Source organism: Neolamprologus multifasciatus, chromosome 3, assembly GCF_963576455.1.
Source record: "Neolamprologus multifasciatus chromosome 3, fNeoMul1.2, whole genome shotgun sequence".
Classification (NCBI taxonomy): domain Eukaryota; kingdom Metazoa; phylum Chordata; class Actinopteri; order Cichliformes; family Cichlidae; genus Neolamprologus; species Neolamprologus multifasciatus.
Genome location: NC_140441.1, coordinates 35,007,214 through 35,033,098, shown reverse-complemented (window position 1 = coordinate 35,033,098; position 25,885 = coordinate 35,007,214). Strand labels below are relative to the sequence as shown.

General features: G+C 39.7%; 2 protein-coding genes and 1 long non-coding RNA gene across 3 annotated transcripts in view; 2 read left to right on the top strand and 1 right to left on the bottom strand.

Moving 5' to 3' along the window:
- Nucleotides 1-25,885, top strand: part of LOC146522792 (uncharacterized) — a 49,734-nt gene that overhangs the window by 9,530 nt on the left and 14,319 nt on the right. The window lies entirely within an intron of this gene.
- On the top strand, nt 1,577-20,676 carry LOC146522794 (uncharacterized). Its single transcript, XM_085153295.1, has 3 exons — nt 1,577-2,433; nt 12,512-12,775; nt 18,962-20,676. Exons 1-3 carry the CDS (start codon nt 2,265-2,267, stop codon nt 19,726-19,728), a joined length of 1,200 nt encoding a protein of 399 aa, XP_085009421.1. The 5' UTR covers nt 1,577-2,264; the 3' UTR covers nt 19,729-20,676.
- Nucleotides 14,601-24,998, bottom strand: LOC146522793 (uncharacterized). Its single transcript, XR_014872987.1, has 2 exons — nt 21,502-24,998; nt 14,601-21,434 (listed from the first exon to the last, which is right to left on the bottom strand). It is a non-coding gene; the product is annotated as an uncharacterized LOC146522793 (long non-coding RNA).

Here is a 25,885-nt window from a genome sequence, read left to right as displayed (position 1 = left end):
CGGCTTCCCGTGGCTGTCATGCGACCGGCTATTGCAGTTAATAACACAACAGCTTCTTGACAGTTTTTTGTGTTTCTTTTTATCGCTGTGTGACTGATTTCAATTGAAAGCCTGCGTGCGCTAGTACCTCTTGCCACGAGTTCCCAGAATTCTTTGCGGTTTTACCCTTGAATGACGTCACATTTTCAATCTCGATTGGAACCGATATCTTCCAGATATCAAGTGGAAGACAGTCTGGATGATCCCCCATAAATATTTGATTGTAAATAAGGTGAAAGAAGTCTCATTTAAAATTCTACATAAATGTTATCCAGCCAGTCACTACATGGTAAAATTTAAAAGGGACATAAATACTAATTGTAATTTCTGTGGGGATCATCCAGAAACTGTGACACATCTTTTTTGGTACTGTTCTTTTACACAGAGATTCTGGAAGGAATTTAGCAGGTTTGTTATTTTCCATATTTTAAGGGAGTTTTCTTTACGATGGGAAAATGTTTTATTCTGTTTCTTTAAGTTCCCCAAGAAGTATGATAAATGTTTTTTTATGATAAATTTGTTAATACTTTTAGCTAAATTTTTTATCCATAAATGTAAGTTTACTAACAAAACACCATATTTCTGTCATTTTTTTAAGGATGTGGAAATGTACATTCAATCAATATCAGACTCCACCAACAAAAAGGCTCTCAAAACAATATATGTATGTGAATTTTTGCGTGTATTCTTATAATTGTTACCTTTTTCTTTTACCCCTGGCTTTTTGTGTTCATGTTCTGTTGTTTTGTATACTTCATCTGTTCGTATGTTGTATACTCATTGTTTGTTAAATAAAGTTAAAATAAATAAATAAATAAAAAATAAAAATAAATCGGGTCTACCCGATCCTCACTGCGCATGTGCAGTGGTTTTCTTCTTCTTCTGCTCGTTTAATGGCAGTTTACTCCCCAGTATACAAGCTTACTGCCACCTGCTGACCGAGCGAATGAACCCTATTGTAAACTGAATTGGCATCATTACAAACGTGTGTTAAATTTGATTTAGTGATAATCAAGTGTGTTTATGCTTGTCTGTGTGGAGAGGATTGACTGGGATAGTGATGATGATGTCCGCTATCACTGTCAATTGTCAGTAAACACTTAATCTGGCTGCTGAATCTTCACGTGACACATTGCTAAGTCAATATTATTAAGTCTGTAATTAGGCGCCATTCTTCTTATTTTACGGCGCTGTTTTTCAATCGGGGGGCGCTCTCTGTTGAGGAGAAAAGCATGATTTGTTTGTATGAATGAATGAATGAATGAATGAATGAATGAATGAAAGCCTTTATTTGTCACATGCAGGTTGCCCTGCTGCGAAATGGGGACCCCCCCTACCTTACACATAAGACACAAACATAACATGGGGTTACAAGTCGGAGATTGGTAGCTTTTTTTTACAGGAAAACACCGAAATGTCCACACAACGGGAAGGTACAAGAGGAAAAAAAGAGACCTCCACTGATGCTGTGCTTCCATGGTTGGACAGCACGAGAACAGGAAACAAAAAAAACTCCTCTGCACAAAAAAGTACATGAATGTCCACGTCACAACATTATTAAGACATAACAAGCCACAGGGTTGGGTAGGGGGTGAGGAGTAATCCCAGGCAACACAGCAGCAATCCTTCCACAGCGCCGTCTCTTTTACAGCGCGGGCCCAGACCCGCCTCGTGTTCCCAGGGGACAACAAGCATCGAAGGCGTTGGAAAAGGGGGGGGGTGAGTGAGTGAGTGCTTATCAGTGTAAGTGTGTGTGTGTGCGTGTCCATAATTCAGCTGAGACAGTGTCCTTCGCCCTATCAGGCTAAGTAAGCAGTCCTCCAGCCAATCCAGGTGGCCTTGCATGGGATGGGGAGAATAGTCATCACACAGTCGTTATCAGGGAGTGTTTGTCCGGCTTCAGCCTTGGGCCTATGCTTCGGATTATCCATTGTTTAAATGTCCCGGGCAGTCGAAAAGGAGGCAGAGCTGTTGAGAAATGCTAGGAGCTAACTGGGCGCTAACCGTATCATTCAAATATATTGAATGTCGCAATGTTGGCAAAGAGAGGAAGTGACGTAAGATTTGCGCATGCGGAGTACCGATCGGGTTTCCGGTACGGATCGGGTAGTGACCATTGACTGTCGACACAGCGTTAGTTTCGGTTTAATCAGCTAACATTTAGAAACCTCGACAAAGAAGAAACCGTCACGTTATCGATCCGCTCAGCCTCCGCGGAAGCAGCAATGAGTTCGTATCAGTATCTGAGAGAGTTCATCAAGGAGAGAATAACTGCTGTTTGTGAAGAAATCTTCTCAGAGGTTCAAAAAACCATCGTCCAGTATGAGGAGATCAACCGTCAGCACAGACTGCTGGATATCAGCCGGAAACCCGACAGAAACTCACACATCATAGGTATGGACATGTTTTTAACTCTGTGCTGTTCAAGCTCAGATTCTTCAGTGTTTGGTTGATTGCTGATAAATCTGAAAGTTTATCAGTTTCTCCAGGATTTCTCTAAGCTGATGTTAGCTGAGAGCAGGAAGCTGTTACTATGGTGATGAATTCAGAGGAGCAAACGGTGATAGATCAAGAAGAGCACACACACTCACTGGAAGTCCCAGGCTTTTCTAAGCCCAAGTCAGCCAAGTGGAAGCTAAATTGGCTAGTTTTTTTTTTTTTAGCATCAATTCATATGTAAATTAGGTTGTTACTGAATGATTGCTGATTTCTAACTGCCAACTGCCTCTTTGTTAGTGTGTGGGGGTGGGGAGCTGCTAAAAGCTGTGAACTTCCTTTCCTGTTGAGGTCAATGAAATTGTCATCTTGCGGGGTTTACTAGGCTGCTGGTCAGCAAACCTGTGAAACCCACAGTATAACCCTAACCCTGCAGTATATTGCAAGTAAACCTGACAAGTTTGGGATCAAGTTTTGGGTGGCTTGCGACCTAAAATCCAAGTACATTTGCAATGTCTTCCTATATCTTGGCAAGGGAAGTACATTTGCAAGAGAGTTGGCTCACTCTCATATGGCTGGGAAGAAGGCAAGAAAAGAACAGTTGCTTTGGACACAACCCTCCACACCTAGCCCTGGAAAAAGAGCCATGTGTTATATGCCGGCTTGTACACATACACGAGAGACACGAGAGTTCTTCTTTACTGATGTTTACTGTGCTTCTTTAACGTACACAGGTACACCGTAGAACTGGTGAATACAAATGTACAAGAAAATTATATTCCAGCATTAAACATATTACAATATAAAATTCACAAAATATAAACAAACATACCACTTTGGCCTGCAAGTAGACAAACCGGTGTAATTGGAACTTAGGACTTATTTCTTCTTTCTTAGCTTGACTTTACACGGCTAGACCGTCACCATGAGCAGCTTTTCTGACCTTACTTCCCAAAACAGGAAGTGACCTCTGCCCTTACCTTATACTTACAAATTAACCGGTTATTTTCCATGTATCAAACTAACTGTACACCAATCCGGTAGGCAAAAAAGGAAAATGTTAACATGCTCAACACAAAAATAAAACATACAAAATAAAATGCGTTAATTACATTATCATTACAAGAGCTCCGCCTAGTGGTCAAATACTAACATAACAACTGTTACACTCCCACCATCACACTATCGCAACAGCATGTGTGATCCTAAAGGAATTTGACCCAACAATGAACTTAGCGAAGGTTAACCAATAAACATTATGTTGAGTCTTTACTCTGCTTCAAGTAAAAGTATAGTCTTATGTATGGGTCTCTCTAAAATCGTCTTAGTTGTGTGCTTCCCTTTATTGTCTCTAGTAGAGTCACCGATGAGAAGCTTAACTTTTCTGACTCTGCCGTCAGCTCCTGGAGTGACTTCCACAACTTTGGCGAGTTTCCATTGATTTCTTGGAAGACAGTCTTCTTGCAATAACACAATGTCATTTATTTTTGCATTTCTTCTGTTTTTATTCCATTTGCTTCTCTGTTGCAGGTTTAACAGATATTCCTTTCTCCACCTTGTCCAAAATACATTCGCCAAATGTTGTACTCGTTTCCATCTTTTCTGGAGGTAGAGATCTTCTTTAGCGAATTCTCCAGGTGGTGGTGAGATCACTGCTGATTTCATCGTCAAAATATGGTTGGGTGTCAACGGCTCCGGTCCTACAGGGTCGTTGATAGACTGTACAGTCAGTGGTCGACTGTTCACTATTGCCATAGCTTCATACATGAACGTTCTCAATGATGAAGTGTCTAATCTTGAAGCTGACTGGTCAAGAATGGGTTTCAGAACATTTCTTATTGTCCGAATCTGCCTCTCCCAGACTCCTCCCATGTGGCTAGAAGCAGGTGGGTTGAAAACGAAAGTTATTCCCAGCTCTTTGACCTTCTCTTGAGTTGCTTGCGTTAGAAGCTCGTTTCTTGCACCGATAAAATTGGTGCCTTGATCACAATGCAGCTGACCTACGTTGCCACGTATTGCTATGAAACAACGGAGTGCATTGAGAAAACAGTCTGCACTGAGATCATCTAGAACTTCTATATGTATAGCTCTCGAGCACATACATGTAAACAAGAGTCCATATCTCTTCAAGTCTTTCCTCCCTTCTTTTACACAGAATGGTCCGAAGCAGTCCATACCGCTGTATGTAAATGGAGGGGTAGCTTCCAGTCTTTCTGGTGGCAGGTCGCCCATCCTTTGTTCTTGATTGCCTTTCCTGTACTTTCTACATTTGACACATTTGTATATAAATGACGATACTTCAGTACTGCAGCCAATTACCCATATGCCATTGGACCGTATCTCATTTACTGTCATCCCTCGGCCTTGATGATGCGTCTTATCATGAAAATGTTTGATGAGCAGGTGTGACACATGATATTTCTTTGGCAGAATGGCTGGGTGTTTGATGTTGGGATGGATTGACGCTTTTGTAAGTCTTCCTCCTACCCTCAAGATATTGTGTTGATCAAGGAATGGACTTAACTGAAGTAGCTTTGAGTGAGATGGTCTGACTTCCTCCTTATCCTTTAAGATCTTAATTTCTTTTCCAAATGCTTGTTGTTGAACTGTCCGTATGATGAACTCCTCGGCTTCTTTCCTTTCTTCCAATGTAGTACTTTCATTGGACATTTCCTTTGAGTTCTTTGCATACTTTACACGCCGTCTCAATCTTGCTATTGCTTTCACAACTCTCGTCCAATCTGAGAATTTTTCCAGTCGTTCTAAAATGGATTTCTCTTCTTTTGCCTTAACTGCGAATACTGTTGTGACTTTGAGTTCTGGATCTTCGATACTGATCTCTTTCACTTTAGCATCTTCTTTTGGTAGTTCCTTTTGCCATAAAAAAACTTGGTCCTGTGAACCAGTTGGACTGTACTAGTTCTTTTGTCATGACTCCACGTGACGCGTGATCTGCAGGATTTTGTTCAGAGGCAACATATCGCCATTGACTTGGTTCTGTACTTGATCTAATTCTCTGTATTCTGTTAGCAACGAATACATGAAAGCGCCTTGCGTCGTTGTTAATATAACCAAGGACAACTTTGGAATCAGTCCAGTAGTACTCCTGAATATTTTGGATCTCCAATTCTCTCTTTAGAAAGTCAGCTGCTCTCGTAGCTACTACAGCCGCAGAAAGCTCCAATCTTGGGATGGTTGTCACTTTAGTAGGAGCGACTCTTGCTTTACCCATCACAAGAGTGCACTGTACTTCTCCAAACTTGGTCACTGTTCTCAAGTATGAGCACACACCATAACCGGTTACACTGGCATCAGAAAAGCTGTGTAACTCATACTGCTTCACTTGGTCAGATGTTGATGGGACATAACAACGTGAAATCTTTATGGAGGACAGGTTCTGGAGGTCTCTGAGCCAAGCTTCCCATTGAGGCTTGAGATCTTCTGGAAGCGGCTCGTCCCAGTCCAGCTTTTCCTGACACATTCTTTGGAGGAGTTTCTTACCAACTAAAATGAACGGAGCGACAAATCCAAGTGGGTCGAATATTGAGGCCACTGTCGAGAGCACTCCTCTTCTAGTGAAGGGGTTATTCTTTACAATCACTCTGAATTGAAAGGTGTCTGAGCTTACACACCATTGGACCCCTAGGGCTCTTTCTATCTTTGGCTCTCCTAGTGCCAGATCCAGATCAGTTGCTCCTGCTACACATTCTTCCTTTGGGATAGCAGCAATCACTTCCTTGCTGTTGCTAATGAACTTGTGCAGGTGCAGCTTACCCGTGGCACACAGTTCTCTAGCTTCCTTTACAAGTTGAATAGCTTCTTGCACTGAATCCACACTCACCAAACCATCATCCACGTAGAAGTTGTGTTGCATGAACTTCACCGTGGCTTCACTGAACTTATTTTCACCTTGCGCAGCGACATGCTTGAATCCAAAGTTTGCACATCCTGGTGAAGATGCTGCACCAAACAAGTGGACTCTCATGCGAAACACTGATGTGGACCTTTCCATGTTACCATCCTCCCACCATAGGAATCTGAGGTAATCTTGATCTTTTGGGGAAACATGAAACTGGTGAAACATGCGCTCCACGTCACACATGACAGCTACATGTCCCTTCCTGAAACGACACAGAACTCCAACAAGAGTATTTGTGAGATCAGGTCCTGACAGGAGATGCTCGTTGAGCGATGTATTCTGGAACCTTGCAGAGCAATCAAAGACGACGCGGATCTTATTTGGCTTCTGCGGATGGTAGACGCCATGGTGAGGAATGTACCATGCTGGTTGATTATTTAGCTCAGCCTCTGGCACTTTCTCTGCGTCACCTCTCTTTATGATGTCTTGCATGAAAGTCACGTAGTCCTTGTAGTAGCGCTCGTCTTTTCTGAGACGCCTTTCTAAACACTTCAGTCTGTGTTCTGCACAAAGTTTGTTGTTTGGCAACTCAGGTCTTTCTTGTCTGAAGGGTAGTGGCATTTCAAAGTGCCCATCTTGCTTTTGTCTTATACCTTCTTCTACTTTGGCTAGAAACAATAGATCTTCTTGTGACATTGACTCTTCTTCAACACTTTTTTCAACAAAGTCCATCTCTAGCACATTAAGTATCTCGGCTGGAGTAAGTATTTCTTTGACTTTGTTTCTGCTTACAAAGTGAACTTCTGTTTTGAGCTTGTGAGCTGGTTCTACAGCTGGCAAGACTTGTCTAACAATAACACGATGGCTTACTCCTATTTCATCTTCATAATCACCTTCAGAGTCACTGTAGCCAATGATGCTCCAGCCAAGCAGAGATTTCTGTGCAAATGGCTGGTCTCGATCACCACTGACCACTGCTAGAGGGAGCAATGCTTGAGGACAGTTATATCCGATCAGTAGTCCAACTTCACAGTCAAGCTTGGGAGCCATCTCCTTTGATAAATGTTTCAAATGTGACCAGTTCTCTGCTGTTTTGTTTGTGGGAATATGTGATCTGTTAGCAGGAATGTAGTCTCTGGTATAGCTTGTTGGTAGTTTGATTCTCGTTTCAGAGTAAATGCCTCTTACTTGTAAGTGCTTTAACTTGCTGCTTGAAACAACTTTTGTTTTGGACGTTATAGTGGAAATCTTGAGTTTAACTGGCTCTAACATGGCGTTGAGTGACTGAGCTGTGTCTTTCAAGATGAAAGTGGTGTCACTTTGAGTATCGAGCAAAGCATACACTAACCTTTCATTCTCTGGTTCATCCACAGTTGATACATAAACTGGGATAACTGAGGAAGTACAACCTTTTGACTTTTGTCGCACAACTCTGTTGGATGTAACTTGGTTAGATACTTGCTCTTGTACTTCAGAAACCTCTGTTTCCTGGTTAGTCTTTGATTGTTGTTGGCTATTCTTTCTTTGTTCCTTGTCTCTTTTCTCTCTGTCTTGATGTAGACAAGTTGGGTGAGGCTTTTGGCATTTGTCACACACACTTCTGGAAGTACAGTTCTTAGAGTTATGACCAGTCTTGAGGCAACCAAAGCACAGTTTTTCAGATTGCACAAACTTTACTCTCTCTTCAACTGACTTGTCCATTATCTTGCGACATTTCTGAAGCGTGTGACCAGGTTTCTTACAAAAGAGACATGTGACATTTGTCCTTTCACTAGAGCTTGTACTAAGTGACTTAGCATTCAGCATGTAGTTTCTTTTGGGCTTGTCTTTGAATGCATGCTTGTCTTGTTCAGTTGGCTTTATTGCAGGCAGAGAAGTGATAGGATTACATGCAATTCTTGCTTCTTTATTCAGGAATTTGACAAAATGACTAAAATCTGGGAACATTCTGTGTTCATCTTGAAACTCTGTCACCGTTCTGTTCCATCGTGCACTTAGCCAATCAGGCAGCTTTGCAGCTATCCTCTGATTTTCCACGCAGTCATGCAAAACTTGTAAACCTTGAACATAAGGTATGGCTGACTCAACACTGCTTAGAAAATCTGCAAACTCACGTAGATCTTTAGTGTCTTTATTGTTAATTTTTGGCCATGACTGAATCTTGTCACGATATGATTTGCCTATCACAAAGGGATCTCCAAACCTGTCGTTGAGTATCTCCCAAGCAGCATGATAAGCGGTGTCTGTTCCAACCAGAAAATGTCCTTCAATAGCCTTCTTCGCTGAACCTCCAACATACTTTCTCAGGAAGAATAGCTTTTCTTGTATTGGCAGATTCTTGCGGTCAACTAATGTTTGAAAAGACAACTTCCAGTCGTTATATTGCAGCGGATCACCTGTGAAGACTGGAGGCTCTGGGATTGGGATTCTGTTTGCAGTGATAGCTTCAGCGAGCATCCTTACAAGGTCAGTGGAGGGCGTTTCATTTGCACTACGAATTACTGTTTTTGGAACAGAGGCTTGGAGAGGTGCAGTTTGTTGCGGAGCTCTAACTTGAGAGGGGATGAATGGTTTTGAGTTCACATTTGGAAAGCTTGATTGCGGGAAGGAACTATCTTGTCTTACTCGGGAATGAACAGGAGATTTGTCTTCATCCTCACTGTTCACACTTTCAGCATACACCTTCAGTCTTGCTTGTGCTGCATTACGCTTTTGCAATTCTCTCAAAAGTTCCACTTCCTTTCTCTTTTCATCTAACCTTGTCTTTATTGAGGTGCTCTCAGTTAGAAATTGAGCTCTTTTCCTTGCATCCTCAACTTCAAGTTCTCTGATTTCTTCCTCACACTGATGCTGTGTTTTCATTATTTTAATGACTTCTTCTGTAGCTGCTACTTCAGCTGCAGCTTCTTGTCTTTGTTGTAGTGTGACCAGAGATGATTGCTTTGACATCCCAGAGATAGACCTTGACTTATATGTGATCCTTGAAGAAGCGCTGGATGAACTGCTGTCATACACGGACTCTGAATCAGGCCATGGTATACTATTTGGATCACCATCTTCTTCTAAAAGGCACCGAGCCTTTGCTCTGGCAGTTTCACTGATAGCCATGCACACATCACATCTTCTGCGCATTTCAATATCAGGACTTTGTATTTTTCTGATCTCATCATGAATGTTGCAGATGTCAGTCATACTAGCGTCTATAACACTTACAGCTTCAGGTATTAACTCAATGTCTTTACTCTTCACCATTCTTTTAAATAAGTTTATGTGGTATTTCCACTTCTTGTAAACTCGCTCAAAATTGTTTGTCAAGTCATTTAACTTGGCTTCTTGTAAGGATTGTCCCTTTTCAGTGAGAGTGCGTGTGCGCTGGCTTCTGCGTAAGCTTTCTGACTGTGTGCCTTCAGTAAATACTGAGGACTGTGGAGTTTCTTCTCCATTTGTCTGCTCTTTACTTTCATCATTTTGAGAATTATCATCGGCACTTTCTTCTTCAGTGGGCTGTATTGCATCTTCATTTTCATCTGCCATGTTGTCTTAATAGTATTTTCACTTGACATTTACTTGATAAATCTTGATTTTAGCTGCTCCTTAATATGAAAGGTCACTTTGAATTTCAAATGGAACTGAGACTTGATAGCAATTTACAAGTGCTTTTGTTACTTCCAAGACACGGACTTTTGTGCTTGCTTGATTATCTTTCACTTGTTAGCTTGCTTCTTTACTTATTCAATGCATTTGCTGGAGCATGTGATACTTCTCTTGCTAGTAGCTTCTCTTGCTAGTAGCGTCTCTTGCTAGTAGCTTATCTTGCTAGTAGCTTCGGTCCAACCATCTCGTTGCCTTCTCCGGGGCAGTGTAGTGTTCTACTATGCCGGCTTGTACACATACACGAGAGACACGAGAGTTCTTCTTTACTGATGTTTACTGTGCTTCTTTAACGTACACAGGTACACCGTAGAACTGGTGAATACAAATGTACAAGAAAATTATATTCCAGCATTAAACATATTACAATATAAAATTCACAAAATATAAACAAACATACCACTTTGGCCTGCAAGTAGACAAACCGGTGTAATTGGAACTTAGGACTTATTTCTTCTTTCTTAGCTTGACTTTACACGGCTAGACCGTCACCATGAGCAGCTTTTCTGACCTTACTTCCCAAAACAGGAAGTGACCTCTGCCCTTACCTTATACTTACAAATTAACCGGTTATTTTCCATGTATCAAACTAACTGTACACCAATCCGGTAGGCAAAAAAGGAAAATGTTAACATGCTCAACACAAAAATAAAACATACAAAATAAAATGCGTTAATTACATTATCATTACAAGAGCTCCGCCTAGTGGTCAAATACTAACATAACAACTGTTACATGTTAGGTCAAACACAACTGCAAGAACAATCGTGCCACTGTGCGATGTGTTCACTGCTACAGATACACATGTGGTAAATGCAGACTACAGATACCATGGCAGTGCCAGGATAGTGAGTGATTGCTGAAAATGTTGAAATGTACTCACTCACTTTTTATTATTATTTGTAAATATGTGTACAAATGGTTGTTTTTTGTACTGTTTTTATCAATAAATCTCAGCAACAAAGGAAATACACCCATGTGTGTTGATTTCTCCCTAAGATGGCAAACAGAAACACAAGTTTCCTTGTGGGTTAGGGTTAGGCTAACCCACAAGGGTTATTACTTGCAATATAATAACCCTTGCAATATACTGCAGGGTTAGGGTTATACTGTGGGTTTCACAGGTTTGCTGACCAGCAGCCTAGTAAACCCCTCAAGATGACAATTTCATTGGCCTCAACAGGAAAGGAAGTTCACAGTTAGGGGTTAGGCTAACCCTAACCCCTAACCCTAACGGCTCAGCACCACCTTATTTACATAACAAAAGCAGCAGTTCACAGTTCAGTTCAGGATATTAGCTAAAAGCCTACCTGCCATTTGGCTGGTTGGCGGGTTTTAAACGTAGAAAAGCCAAATGGCTGCTCTCTGGGACTTCCAGTGAGACAGGGTGAAAACTGTCTGATGACTAACATTGATGAAGATGGCGTCCACATCTACTGTTTATTCCATTTATTGTTCATGAGAGCCTCAAAGTGAACACACACAGTGACTCTCTAGAGCATCAGAACAAAAGCTGTCCACATTGCAAATACTGCTGTAATTAATGTCTTTACATCTGCAGCAAAAGCAAGAAAACAATCAGTGGATAAAGTTTCTGCTCACTGAAGCAAAGTATAATGTCTAAAGCGTCCCCCTGTTTCCATAAAAATATAAGTGTCTGTTCAGAGAAAACAAAGTGCGCAGACTGATTGAAGCAACAATGTCAACTTTTAGCATTAAACACAGAGTAAAGTGACTTTACTAGAAGATGTTAAACTGGGTATTTATCAGTGCTGTGGTTCAGTGTCCAGTGATGGACTATGTTGCACTGGTGCAGGTCCATGGTCACTGATAGGTTAGGTCCTGGTAACAGCAGAGACACATTTTAATTTGTTAATTTTTTTTGTCATTTTAATTTTAATGACACATGTTAGTGATGTTGATAGACTCAGTCAGTCTTAACATGCTGTGCAGCCTCTATTACGATAACATATGTGTGTGAAATGGGCTGGCAAGCTACTCAATTGGTGCATCTCTAGTTTGTAAAATTTGAGCATTTGCATAATAACAGTGAACTCCACCAATCTCAGACGTTGCCTTTTTCAGTTTAGGATTGTGGGTGGTGTAGTTCTTTGAAGAAAAGTCTCTTTTGTTATAACAAGCGTGATATCATAGAGACATTTGGTTTCTACAGGAGCTCATACCATCGTTTCAAAGTGTCATAATCAAAATCCCTGAATGGCATTTTTACTTTGTGAGCTTCAGTGTTGAGCTCTGTTGTGACAGTGGTTATTAACTTTCCCTGTTGAGACAGTATTTCTGCTTGAGGCTCTGTGTTTGCTCACATAAAAAGAACTGTTTGATGCACCTTCTTTCTGTCTTCTTCATCACAAAATGGACCAACTAAAGAACGCCTGCTCTGATCAGAGACATTATCACATGACCTGGTGATGAAGATCTACAGGGAACATACAAGAATAACACCAAAATGCAACATTGTCATTACAAATATAACAAGAGAATCTTGTCACTCTGTTTTTCCTCAAGACCTCACAAAACAACATGACTGTGAGGGAGAGAAGAGTCTGGATGAGGAGCAGGTCTGTAACCAGGAGACGAACTCCAGTCTGGACCAGGAGGACCCAGAGCCTCCACAGATTAAAGAGGAACAGGAGGAGCTCTGCAGGAGTCAGGAGGGAGAGCAGCTTGGACTGAAGCAGGAGGCTGAAGACATTATTGTCTGGACTGGGGAAGAGCAGCTCAGGCTGGTGGAGATAGTCTGGAAACCTGAGATGCACTCACACAGAATAGGTATGTAAAACTGTGATGGTCATAATAAAACTGAATATGACTCATGTAGGTATGGAGAAGGCCTGCAGAATTAGAGAATGGGGGCAAAGAGAGCATTGCCTAACACCAAATTTTATAGCGCTGTTTATTTCTAGCAGAGTGAGCCTTAAAGTTTTGTACCTTGTGGTGACATCACCAGTCCAGAGAGACCATCCCCATCAAATTCCTCAAAACACTTCTGTCTGTGTCTGCTAGTGTCAGTGTGCAGTCCACTTCCAATACATATTTGTAGAATAAAAGATAAAACATAAATGTGTGATACAAATTATGAGGTAATTATGTAATATAAAGAAATCAGGGTATATGAGCCTTGAAGATAAAACAATACATTTTAAGATTATACAGAGTGTTAAAGCAATGGCTTGAACCTACAGCCTTTAAAGTGGAGATTAAAAAGCTGTCTGAATGCAAATCAGTCTATATGTTACCCCATAGTTTTTTTTTTAAGTATCAGAAAGCTAAGACGGGGTGATTAAAACATTAGCTTACAATAATGGTTGCTAGCTTATGCTTTTTTGAAATAAGATCATGTGACCCTTTAACCCTTTCATGATGACAACCTCAATCTGGATTTTTTTTTCTTAAGTATTTTTATTCATCTTTAGACATGGGAAAAAATAATAATTTTGAACTTCATTTTTTTTAAAACATGTACTTTTCAAAGAGTTTTTTACATGTCCACTTAGGTGGACAATATAGGTTTTGACAAATTAATGAAGAATATACACTGTGTAAAAACAATAACATAACAAAAATACTTTTTCATATATTTCAAATATATTTTATAATAATATAAGAATATATGTAACAAATATAACTGGTCAGCCAGTGGGTGGCAGGGCATGGAGTGACACATCAGTGTAGTGGTTCATGTGCAAGTACACAATCAACACTGACAGAAATACAAGAAAAAACCTTTGAACAGCTGTCCAATGTAGTGACCAATTCAAATTTGTGTTATTCATACAGAGCACAATCCTAATAACAGTTGCTTCAATGCACTCCTATAGTAAGAAGGGAAAACTCCCTTTTAACAGGAAGACACCTCCAGAAAAAACAGGTTCACAGCAGGGCAGATATCTGCCCTGACCGGTGGGGGTGAGGGCAGGAGGAAAGGACAAAGAGATGCTGTTGAAGAGAGCCAGAGATTAATAATTTGTAATGATTTATTGCAGAGAGGTCTATTAACACATAATGAGTGAGAAAGGTGACTGAAGAAGAAATACTGAGTGTATCATGGGAGTCCCACAGCAGTCTACACCTATTGCAGCATAACTATGGGAGGATTCAGGGTTACCTGATCCAGCCCTAACTGAATGCTTTCTTAAAAGTAAAGAGGTTGTCTGTCTCCTCTAGCCAAATATTCTAGAAAACACCAGTAAATCTGCAGCCTGAAGACAAGTGTTTTAATGGAGTGATATGGTACTATAAGTTCATTAAGATAAGATGGAGCCTGATTATTCAAGAACTTTGTGAAAAGCAGGATTTAACAGAACGGTAATGAAGAGACCCCGATATAGTAGAAATATGCTCTCTCTTTCTAGTTCCTTTCAGTACACTTGCTGCAGCACTTTGGATCAACTCAAAGCCTTACATGGAGTTTTAGGGCATCCTAGTAATATCAATTTACAGTAGTCCAAACTAGAAGTAATAAATTCATGAACTAGCTTTTCTAGAGAGGATATTGGTATTTTTTGAGTTACTATGGAAATTGAAGAAAGCAGTCCTATGTATTTGTTTAATATTGCCATAAACAATTTAATGGTTTGGATTTAATTCGGCCTTCATTTATTTATTTATTTATTTCACACTTGGTTCAACAGTTTCAACAGTTTTATCCTTTCATACACACAAACCATGCTTTCCCTTGATATAGCACTCCAACCATGCGTGAAAAGGAGCAGGAAGAAGAAAATATTCTCATTAAACCCCGCCCTCTATCTGCGATCCAACTAATATTACAAGTGGGCACCATACACCAAGGAACACACTAGCATTTATCTCCAGATCCTAACACAGACCAAACAACACATTTACAATCAGCAATATACCACATCACATAATAACAAGGAGAAAAAAAAGTAAATAGAATAAAATAAGGAGAGAGAAAGAAGGAGAAAAAATTCCCTTCTTCAATTAACTCCAATTTCTTTCATATTCTTCATATTGATTTATAGTTTTAAACATGTAACACTTTTTAAAACAATGTAAATTTGTACAACTCCTTAGATTATGATGAAGTGAGTTCAGCACAGTTGTATACCCCTAACCGTTGACTCATTAATCTTTGTGTAGTCCTAGCTAGCTGATGCTTAAAATGATATTTTCTTCTGCTGTCTTCACCTCTCGAACACATTGAAAATAAATTTTGTAACTTGAAAGGCAAAGTATTATTTTTAGCCTTAAACATAATTAATAGTGTCCGTAGTTTCACTAAATCTTGTAATTTTAATAGTTTGCAATTTTATAAACAATTTATTTGTATGTTCTCTATATTTAACATTATGAATCATTCGTATCACTTTCTTCTGTAATAAGTATAGAAGGTTTATGGTATTCACATATGTATTCCCCCAAGCTTCCATACAATAACTGGGGTATGAGAAAGACAATGTAAAGTATAAGATGCGCATTGACTTGTAGTCTAATAAATCTCTAACATTTCCCAAAATATAAATGTTTTTGACTATCTTCTTTCTAATATACTCAATATGAGATTTCCACGTTAAATTTGCATATACTATTACACCGAAAAAGCAAAATTCAGTAACTCTTTCAATCAATTCTCCAATAGTGGACATAATAACTTATTCCTCCTTTACACCATTACCAAATATCACAAATTTTGTTTTTGTCAGATTCAAAGATAATTTATTTACATCAAACCATTTTTTAAATATTACCATCCCAGAAACCATAATTTTAACCAAATCTTTCAAATTCTCTCCTGAGCAATAAAAATTTGTATCATCTTCAAATAAAACGAAATGTAACCTTTTTGATACATCACAGATATCATTGATATATAAATGAGAAAGTTTAGGTCCCAAAATAGAACCTTGAGGAACGCATTATACAATCTTCAATCTTTCAGAGGTGTTGCCTTATTATGGCCATTGAAAGTAAAGCTTGATTTAAACCTATGCAAGAAATCTACGCCCCAATTTACATTGTAATTGGAAGCTCCTTTCAACCTTCCAACCAATGCAGCCTCAAGATGTTGGAGGCTGCATTGGTATGATGTGTAGTTAGGCGTGGGAAGGTTACAGCCTAGGGTTAGAGCAGTTTCTGGTTACAACATTGTTGTCCTGGATAGGCTCTGTAATGTTCTACACAGGTCTTCAGTGTCTGAAGTCTGAAGATGTAAACTAAATGGATTTTTTTTCTGTTTAATTGAAGGGGAATGGATGAATGGAATTAAGTTTTAGCTGTGTCCAGACATCCACTCCAAGGCACAAACATAATGAGAGCACAGAAATGAATCTGGGTATCATTTACATATTTGATAGTTGGCTTATCACAGCTAACTCCTAAAAGATGTCATGAAGAGACAGCATATGAAGATTAAATAGGACAGTCCCATGAATTGGTCATTGTGGGACTGCACACAGCATCATGGTTTTTTGCATTTCATAAAGGGGTGCTGCTATCCCTTAGTGTTCGTCAGTGTTGCCAACTTATCGACTTTGTCACTATATTTAGAGTTTTTCAGCACTGCATTTCTGCCTTTTTTTCTAAAAAGCTACTAGCGACAAATCTGGTGACTTTTTCTGGTGTTATTAGGAAGACTTATGACCACTTTTTGATGTGAAAAGCACATATCGCTCTTACACTGGGCACCTCGCCCATGCCAAAGTGCTCACAGGCAGCAGATAGTCCTAACGCAGCAGTCCACGCCCCCAGCTGCTGTCAGAGTAGAGATGTTCACAAAAGTAACTCCGCCATAGTGCCTGTTTTGGGTCACTTTTGGGGCTGAATAAAGGAGGAGGGTTAGACTTGTGACATTTAAAAAAAACAATAATTGCTAAAAGAAATTTAATTTGTAGTTATAAATATATTCTAAATGCTTTAAAGGTGTTTTTTAATTCACAGTATGTCCTTTCCACAATGTTATTTCTCTCTCCTACAGCATCCATTACCAATTATGGAGATTAGGCAATTAGGTCATTTAGTGACTTTTAAGAGAGCTAATAGTGATTTCCTGTTCCTGTCACTTCCTGTTCCAACATACCGTGGTGCTTTTGTGTAGTTTTTTTTCTTAGCAATTTAATTTAAAAAACGTATAATTTCTTATTTCATAGTGTAATCTTCACATACTTCATCCAAAGCACTCTCTCTGTGTATTCACTTTCTAATTTATAGTCACAGTTTTCACTCACTGTGTCTTTAGGGTTTCCTAGCTTAGCTTAGCTTAGCTCGTAGCGGACTTGCTAGCAGCATGACTTCTTCACCAGCCAGGCCCCTGTAGCTGGTGCAGCCAAAAGTAGCATAGGCCCCGCTAGCTGTCCACCCGCAGACTGCCCTGAGCAGCTGGGGAAACAGGATGACTTGGAGACGATAAAGAGGAAGCATAATCTTAAACAGAAGCCCCAGGTACACCACCAACCTGTTCATGTGTCTAACCACTTTTCCCCACTTGGCGACACACCCGCCAGGGATCAAAACCTTGTAATTGTCGATTCTGTTCTGAGACATGTGAAGCTACAGACACCATCAACCATAGTCAATTGTCTTCCAGGAGTCAGAGCAGGTGACATGGAGGGAATTTTAAAACTGGTGGCTAAACGTAAATTCAATCAAATTATAATTCACCCACCACTTTAATCACACTCTAGATCTTATTTTAACATATGGCATAGAAAATGAACATTTAACAGTGTTTCCTGAAATTGATTGAAGAAAATAAGAACAAACGTAGATTTATCTTCAACATTGTAGCCAGGCTACCAGTAATGACTTCATGAACTTCTTCACAAATAAAAATGTAACCATTTAAGAAACAATTAAATGTTATCTTAATGACCTTAAAGTACTATATCATCCCATTAGAGCTCTCACACTGCAGGCTTACTTTTTGTTCCAAGAGTATTTAAAAGTAGAATGAGAGGGAGAGCCTTCAGTTTTCAGGCCCCTCTTCTATGGAACCAGCTTCCAGTTTGGATTCAAGAGACAGAGTTGGCTGCTGGGGGATTCGCATGATGCATTGAGTAGTTCTTCTTCAGTCACCTTTCTCACTCGCTATGTTAATAACCCTCTGTGAATTGAATCATACTTGTTATTAATCTCTGTCTCTCTTCCACAGCATGTCTTTCATCCTGTCTTCCTTCTCTCACCCCAACCAGTTGCAGCAGATGGCCGCCCCTCCCTGAGCCTTTTTCTGTCAGAGGTTTCTTCCTGTTAAAAGGGAGTTTTTCCTTCCCACTGTCACCAAAGTGCTTGCTCATAGGGGGTCATATGATTGTTGGGTTTTTCTCTGTACGTATTATTGTAGGGTCTACCTTACAATATAAACCGCTTTGAGGCTATTGTTGTGATTTGGCGCTGTATAAATAAAATTGAATTGAATAAGTATAAAAGTAGTCAAAATAATCCTTGCCTTCAAGATAAACAAAGTTCCTGGGAGATAAACTGAATTTTGTAATCTGTCTAATAGTACATTACAATTTCCACTGTAGAAAAACTACTCAAGTTGTTATTTGTTTCTGATTGGTTCATTGGTTTACTTTTTCCCTCCAAATGAGTGAGACACGGAAATGCTAAGAAACTCCTGCTTACTTATACTGGATTAAGAAAAAAAACCACATTAAAACTATAACACTCAGTAACAAAGCTTTGACACTGTGAGCACAAAGAAATGTTTCTGAAGCAGCACAAATGTGTAACACTTAAACTGAGAAATCCACTTTCATTTACCAAAAAACACACCAACATCACTACATTTCACACACTATAGACATCCACACATTAAGCTGATCTTTATTAATAAGAAATAAGTAATTTGCATCAGTGCCCAAATAATTTGTCACTTTGTACTTTTTAAATTTCACTGTTACATGGTCACTACGTATAGAGCTGCAAATGATTCAGATCAGAATACATTTTCTCAAATGTTTGTTATTAGTTAATTTATTCCCTATTTCTCTCCAGACCTTCACCAGCAGAGTGTCCGTGAAGAGGAGGCGGTCACCAGAGAGAAGCAGGTCTGTAACCAGGAGAGGAACTCCAGTCTGGACCAGGAGGACCCACAGCCTCCACAGATTAAAGAGGAACAGGAGGAACTCTGCAGGAGTCAGGAGGGAGAGCAGCTTGGACTGAAGCAGGAGACTGATATCTTCATGGAGACTCTGACTTATGGGGAAAGTGACCACAGTGAACCAGAACCAAACAGTGAGCAGTTCATTTCTCACATCTCTCCTGAAGCAGAGAGCCGAGATCATGACGAAAGCCAGCGTGTGGACTCAGGATCAGCTAGAAATGCAAAGCTGAAAAAGAATAGATATGACAGAAAGAGAAGTCACAGTCAGAGAGTAAACAACACTTCTGTGTCAGAGAGTCAGAGTAAACCTCAGAACAGGCATAAGCATCTGATATGTGACATATGTGGAAAGCTTTGTCAAAAGAAATCCAAATTGACTAGACACAGGAGAATTCACACAGGTGAGAGACCGCATTCCTGTAACACCTGTGGGAAAAGATTCATTCAGAAATCACATTTGAGTAGTCATGTAAAAATTCACACAGATGAGAAGCCACATCTTTGCAGGACCTGTGGAAAAAGATTCAAACTAAACTCTGCATTGCAACGTCATGTAAGAATTCACACAGGTGAGAAACCGTATTCCTGTAGCAGCTGTGGGAAAAGATATAAGCGGCTTGAACAGGTAAAGACTCACATGAAAATTCATGCTGTTTGAATATGCTTCCCAGAATAGGGCAGTTTATTACCTCATTATTATATAGTCAGGGAAAAAAACCTTTTGAACCTTTGCTGAAATTGTAAGTCTGCCCGCTAACAAAGGAATTATCAGTCTATAAATCCAATGGTAGGTTTATTTGAACAGTGATAGAAGAACAACAACACCGAAAATCCAGAAAAATGCAAAAAAAAGTTATAGATCAATTTGCACGTTCATGAATGAAATAAATATTTGGTCCCTTTGCAAAACATGCTGTAGTGCTTGGTGGCAAAACCTTTGTTTGCAATCACAGAGGTCTGATGTGTCTTGTGTTGCACATATCTCAGTGGGGATTTTGTCCCACTCCTCGTTGCAGATCCTCTGAGTAATTGTTTCATGGCATCTCAAACCTTCAGCTCCTTCCACAGATTTTTCTATGGGATTAAGGTCGCTAAGCCAATCCTTTGTAGCCTTGACCATGTGTTTTGGATCACTGTCATGCTGGAATACCCACTAACAACCCATTCTCAATGCCCTGGCTGAGAGAAGGAGGTTCTCAACCAAGATTTGACAGTACATGGCCCCTCCCATCCTCTCTTAAATGCGGTGCAGTTGTCCTGTCCCCCTGGCAGAAAAACACCCCCAAAGCACAATGTTCCCACCTCAATGTTTAACATTGGGGACGGTGTTCTTGGAGTTATAGGCCATATAGTTTTAGGCCGTATGTTGTTTTATGTTTTTATCTTCTGTTTTTATTGCCTGTTTCTATTGTAAAGGACTTTGTAGTTTTTCACCTGTGAAAGGTAATGTATAAATAAAGTTTGTTTACTTACCTTGTTTCCGATGTTGTTTTATATACTGTAAATGCAGAAATTGATGTTTTGACCCTTTTGGATAAACATGCCTCATTCCATATCGTTGTTCCAGTTTACCTTTCTTCTTTGTTTGAAAAAAAAAAACATGGCCTTATAGAGAATGATACTAGGATTCACTGATCAGAATATGGTCTTCCAGTAGAAATGACTACATAGACACACTAACACTTACAAAGTCTCGAAAAAGTATATATTTCAGTTTCAATTTTATTTCTATAGCACATTTAACATCAAATTGCTTCACACAATTGCTGTGTTGCAGGATTACAACAATAGAAGAACAAAGAAAATACAGTTATCATTACAAAATTGTTAGAGGTAAGTGGCGTGGCACAAGCGCAAACTGGGTGGAAGTTAAAGTCTAATTTGTTTCGAAGGCTGGCTTAAACAGGTGGGTTTTTAAACGTGATTTGAAAGACTGAATGGATTCCGACACACAGACATCAATCAGCAGGCTATTACAAAGTTTAGGTGCAGCAATAGCAAAAGCACAATCCTCCCTAGTCTTCTGTCAGGACATTGGTTGCAGTAAGAGCGATTGATTAGAGGATCCAAGTGCTCTCTTGGGGTTATATAGGTCAAGGAGGTCAATTAAGTAACTGGGCGCCAAGTTATTTAAAATTTTAAAAGTGTACAAAAGGATTTTAAAAACGATACGGTATTTGACGGGGAGCCATTGAAGGTTGGCTAAGACAGGTGTAATATGATCATGTCTTCTGGTGCCGCTTAAAAGACGTGCTGCGGCATTCTGGACTAGTTGCAGGCATGGGATGAGGGAAAGTTGGAGGCCTAGATGAAGACAATGTTCAGATTTTCACTGGGAGTGAGCGAGTACATCAGAGAGCCAGTCTGGAAAGAGAGAGAGAGTGAGTAACGTCTTAAATGATTAGACTAATTTCCAAAGAATCAGTGGTACCTCATTTTGAAAATAAAGCCTCATCCCTTCATCATTGTGCCAAAGTTCAGAAGTTTTTACTGCACAGTTGTTGAGGACGAAAGAAGAAGAGGAGGACAAAAAGTAGAAATGTGACAAAGAAGCTGACTTTGCTGCTCGGCCTGTTACACTTTGTGATTCAGCATATTAAACACAAAATATCATTAGCAGCAATTAAGGCAACCAATAAATGTGTAGATTACGTTTCAATACAATGAGAATTGTCTGTTTTGCATAACATAATTTAAACCTTTGGTTTTAATTTTTTCTTTTACAACCATGATGTAGGATACAACAGAAATAGTGCTCATAGTTAGGAATAAAAATCTCCAGAGAAAACACACACATACAAAATACATTCACTGATACATTCAGCATACAGCATGTGTTGCATCATTAGGTCTGACATAATGTAGGAGATCACATACAGCAATAATACTCACTGTTACCTGCATGTAACACAGCAAAAGCTGAATTTAAAACCAAATTATTAGCTGATAAACATCATGTGTTTCAAATGTCTTGTAGCTGCATCGAATGTTATGCAATCTACATTTCATATATTTTATACAAAAGCTTTCACAAAAGGATTAAAAACGTTCCCAGATAAAATGGATACTAAATGGTAATATGCATTTCTGCTAAACAAGAGCACTACGTGTATATTATACCATTTAATATAAATTTTTTGTATTTCATTTAATTGAATTTCAAGTTATTATAGAAGGGACAGACATGACTGGGGAAAGAAAGGAAAGAAAGAAAGAGAGGGAAAGATAAACAGAGGGGAATAGGGGCAGTGAGAGAGGACATTTAAAAAAGAAGAAGAAAAAAATCACCTGGATCACCTGTTTAGGGAAAAAAAAAAGAGAAAACATAAAAAAGCATAAAAAAGAGCAACACAATAAACACAACATCATTGCAATAACCTAAATAAATGTAAATAACGGTAAATACTAAATATTGAATGTTATTGTGCAGCATGCAAGACCAACAGCGCATAGTGTGCTTCGAGGTAGCAGTCAAAAAATGTGTAGTTTGTGTCTGTGAACACCTGTGTGGACGGGCGTGCTTGTATTCAAATTTCTCCATGTAACAATCTGCTAGAGGTTGTGGGGAGCCATAGCCCTGTTCCTCAGGTCATGAAGCAGGCATGGAGGAGATCCAGGCCCCAGACATCCAGAGGCCCCCAGAGTGCGAGAGCCCAAGGAGGACCAACAGAGGGGCAACTGTGCCACCATCCTGGAAAGAGCTGAGGAGAGCCCCAGACGAGGGGTCACCCAGCAGACACGGTGCAGAAGCCACAGGGGGCTGCAATGACAGCGAACGGGGCTCTGCCAGGTGCCAGCTATGCCAGAACGGACCTAGCCCCGGGCCCAGAGGCCCGAGGGCCCCCCAGCCCCTAGAAGGGGCCCAACCGAGCCATGGGTGCCAGGCCCACATCGGGTACATACCTGAGCACCCAGCCTGGACACCGAGAACCACCAACGCACCGACGTGTGAGGGCATCAGCCACCGGCAGGGAGTCTCGTGTGGGGAGATAGGCCTCCATACCTTGGAGGGCCTGAGATGTTTCCAGAGAGGTGGAGTCTAAGACCCAAGCTGACATATAGACACAGACACAAACGTGCATTCCTCCACCCCTCATGCACACATATATACATACTCGGCACTCGTCCAATGTGGAGACAAACAGACATGGACACTGTACACACAGTCACACGATATATATCGGCTGAAAATATAAAAACATCTATTGTTTGTTTTGTGTCGCAAAACTAACTGTTTACGGCAATATTGTTTTTCATCATTTTGATGGTCATTGTAGTGGCTATATTATTTTCTTACAGTTCTCTCTTTCTCTTATATTTAAAATAACCAAACTACAGACAGACAAGCAACTGCTTTTATACGTTGTCATTAGCAACATCGCATGATCGCGTGGCTCCGCCGTCCGCTTGTTTATTTTCCACATAAACCTTTCACAATAAAGCTGAAGATCCTGTTGAGATTTTTCTAAATAAAATGAATCACGTGAAAGAGTATGCAGTGTTTATGGATGAGAAGCAAAAAAGAGCCGTTAGGTGCAACAAAAATTAACGTTAGAACAGGCTTTTCCCCGCAGCACGCCGTGTAATAAATACTGAAAAAGAAAATGGCGGCCGTTTCAACTTATGTCTAAAAATGTATAGTGTTAGGTTCAATATTGAGGAGGGGTAGAGGAGGTAATCAACTTCCATAATAACAACACTGATCCGGCCGGGTGGAGTCAAACAATGATTTTAATGACACGCGTGGGAAGACCGCCCACTGTACGCAGACAGCGCCGATCCCCAACTTACAGAGCATAAGCAGGTGTTTTATACCTTCTGGGCTTAAATTTACTACGCCCCTTGACGTCACTCAGATACAGTTCATACATAGGATTCAAAACCACAATGACTTAATACAGTTTAAAATAACATTGTCTCCGTCTCCACAGCAGATGCTTCCTGTCATCTGACTTTCACTTCTTGTCTGGAAACCAAACTGTTCCTCTTTTTGCAGAGACAGCAAGAAACTATTCCTCTTTTACAGAGACAATTTTAGAGTTACAGGCAAACATGATTAACCTCTCACCTATAAATGAGATAAAGTCTACTGTGTGTTTGTCAGCATGAAATGCACTCAGTTTCAACTTGCAACCTTTTCCACCAGACAGCACATACACATTTAAGATTATAACAAGCATTCAAAAGCATTTAAGATTATAGATTCAACTCAACAGTTTAGAGTGGTTATAACTGCACCTGTAATAAAGGCTAATTGGGTACCAATATGTTTAAACATCTGAATACAATATCAATACTGTAGATTGTATTATTAATGCAATGGTAATGAGGATGATGATTAACAATAACAGTAAAATATATTTCTAATTGCTCACAATAGCTTCGTAAATTGGTCAAAACACTCGACTCCAGGTACACGACGCCCAGCGGAAAACACTTTACGCAAGTCGAGTTGCCCGAGATTCACAGAATTTACAGAAAATGTTACGTTTTTGTGATTTATATCGTTGTCGGGACAATAAATGTCTTATATCAGAATATAAGATTTTGGTCACATTGCACAGCCCTAACAAAGACAAGATCTGATGGATGAGAACCAAAGTAATTCCTTAGTCACAAGGAGAGGCTCCACCTACTGTTGCGTCTCATAGCTCTCATAATTCAAACAGAAAGAATCGCTCACTTTCCACAAGAAGAACCCACTGGACCATCACACAGGTCACCCAGATTCCTAAACAGGAAGGCTGGGGCAGTAGTTATGAGACACAGTCAGCAGGGCTGTGCAGAGGTGTTGAAGGGGCGGGTATTCAACGTTACAAAGGGGCTCATAGAACCAGGACGAATAACAACAACCCGCATTCATCTAAAAATCTAATATGCAATCACATCAGACTATATCACTGTCATTAGGTGGGGACAATGCAAAGCAAACATACCCTATGTATGACCTGGTGGGTACAATGTTGTTGTTGAGGGGTTTCTGCTGCTCCTGCTGCTGATAGTGCTGGAGGGCAGGGCTGATCTGATGTCTACAGGAGAGATGGTAGCTGATAAAACAAGTGTTATGAGTTAATAATAAAATGCAAAGATTGGTGACAGTGTTTGGAACCATAAGGCAACAAAATTGAGAAGTAAACTCGGCTCTGCATGTGAATCACTCTTTGCCTCTCTTCCTCCTTCCATCTCCTCATCTCAGCTATCACTCTCCACTTGCTGTCCATCTGAGAACAAGGCACAATTTGCTATTGCGTTAAGCTATTATTTAATTATCCACACTTAACAACTCTTACACCTAATCCATCAATCCAGCAATGATAGAAAATGCTATAGAAACAGCCTTACGAGGCATGTCTGGACTGTGTTAAGTAATAATTAAAAAAAAATCTATACATATAAAACACACACATACACACACATACAGTGACATTTTCTACCTTCTCCAGAATACTGTATATACTATGACCACAAGTTTGCATCATGACGCTGATCCAGAATACTACTTATTCCTAGCGCTATAATAATAAAGTAATAAGAATATAAAAAATCTATAATAAATATAAAATAATGCATGTTTGACTATTCACTCTGTGTAGACAGGTTTACTAAATGTTTAAACTGTAGAGATAATTTTGCTGCTGTAAAATCAGCATTTTGTTATATTTGAAATATAAATCTAATATAATACTGTTTCTTTAAAATACAATGTGTGTTTTTAATATCATAATGATAATAATCCATAATTATTTGGATATGCATATTAGATAGTTGTTAGTGATATATAAGCCCTTCAGAAAGGCAGGAAAAGCCCTGTAACT

Excerpts from the sequence above, each read along its gene's own strand:
- LOC146522794 (XM_085153295.1), top strand. The coding sequence starts at position 2,265 with ATGAGTTCGTATCAGTATCTGAGAGAGTTCATCAAGGAGAGAATAACT. Across the intron at positions 2,434-12,511 it reads CAGAAACTCACACATCATAG|ACCTCACAAAACAACATGAC; the intron begins GTATGGACATGT and ends TTTTTCCTCAAG. Across the intron at positions 12,776-18,961 it reads GATGCACTCACACAGAATAG|ACCTTCACCAGCAGAGTGTC; the intron begins GTATGTAAAACT and ends ATTTCTCTCCAG.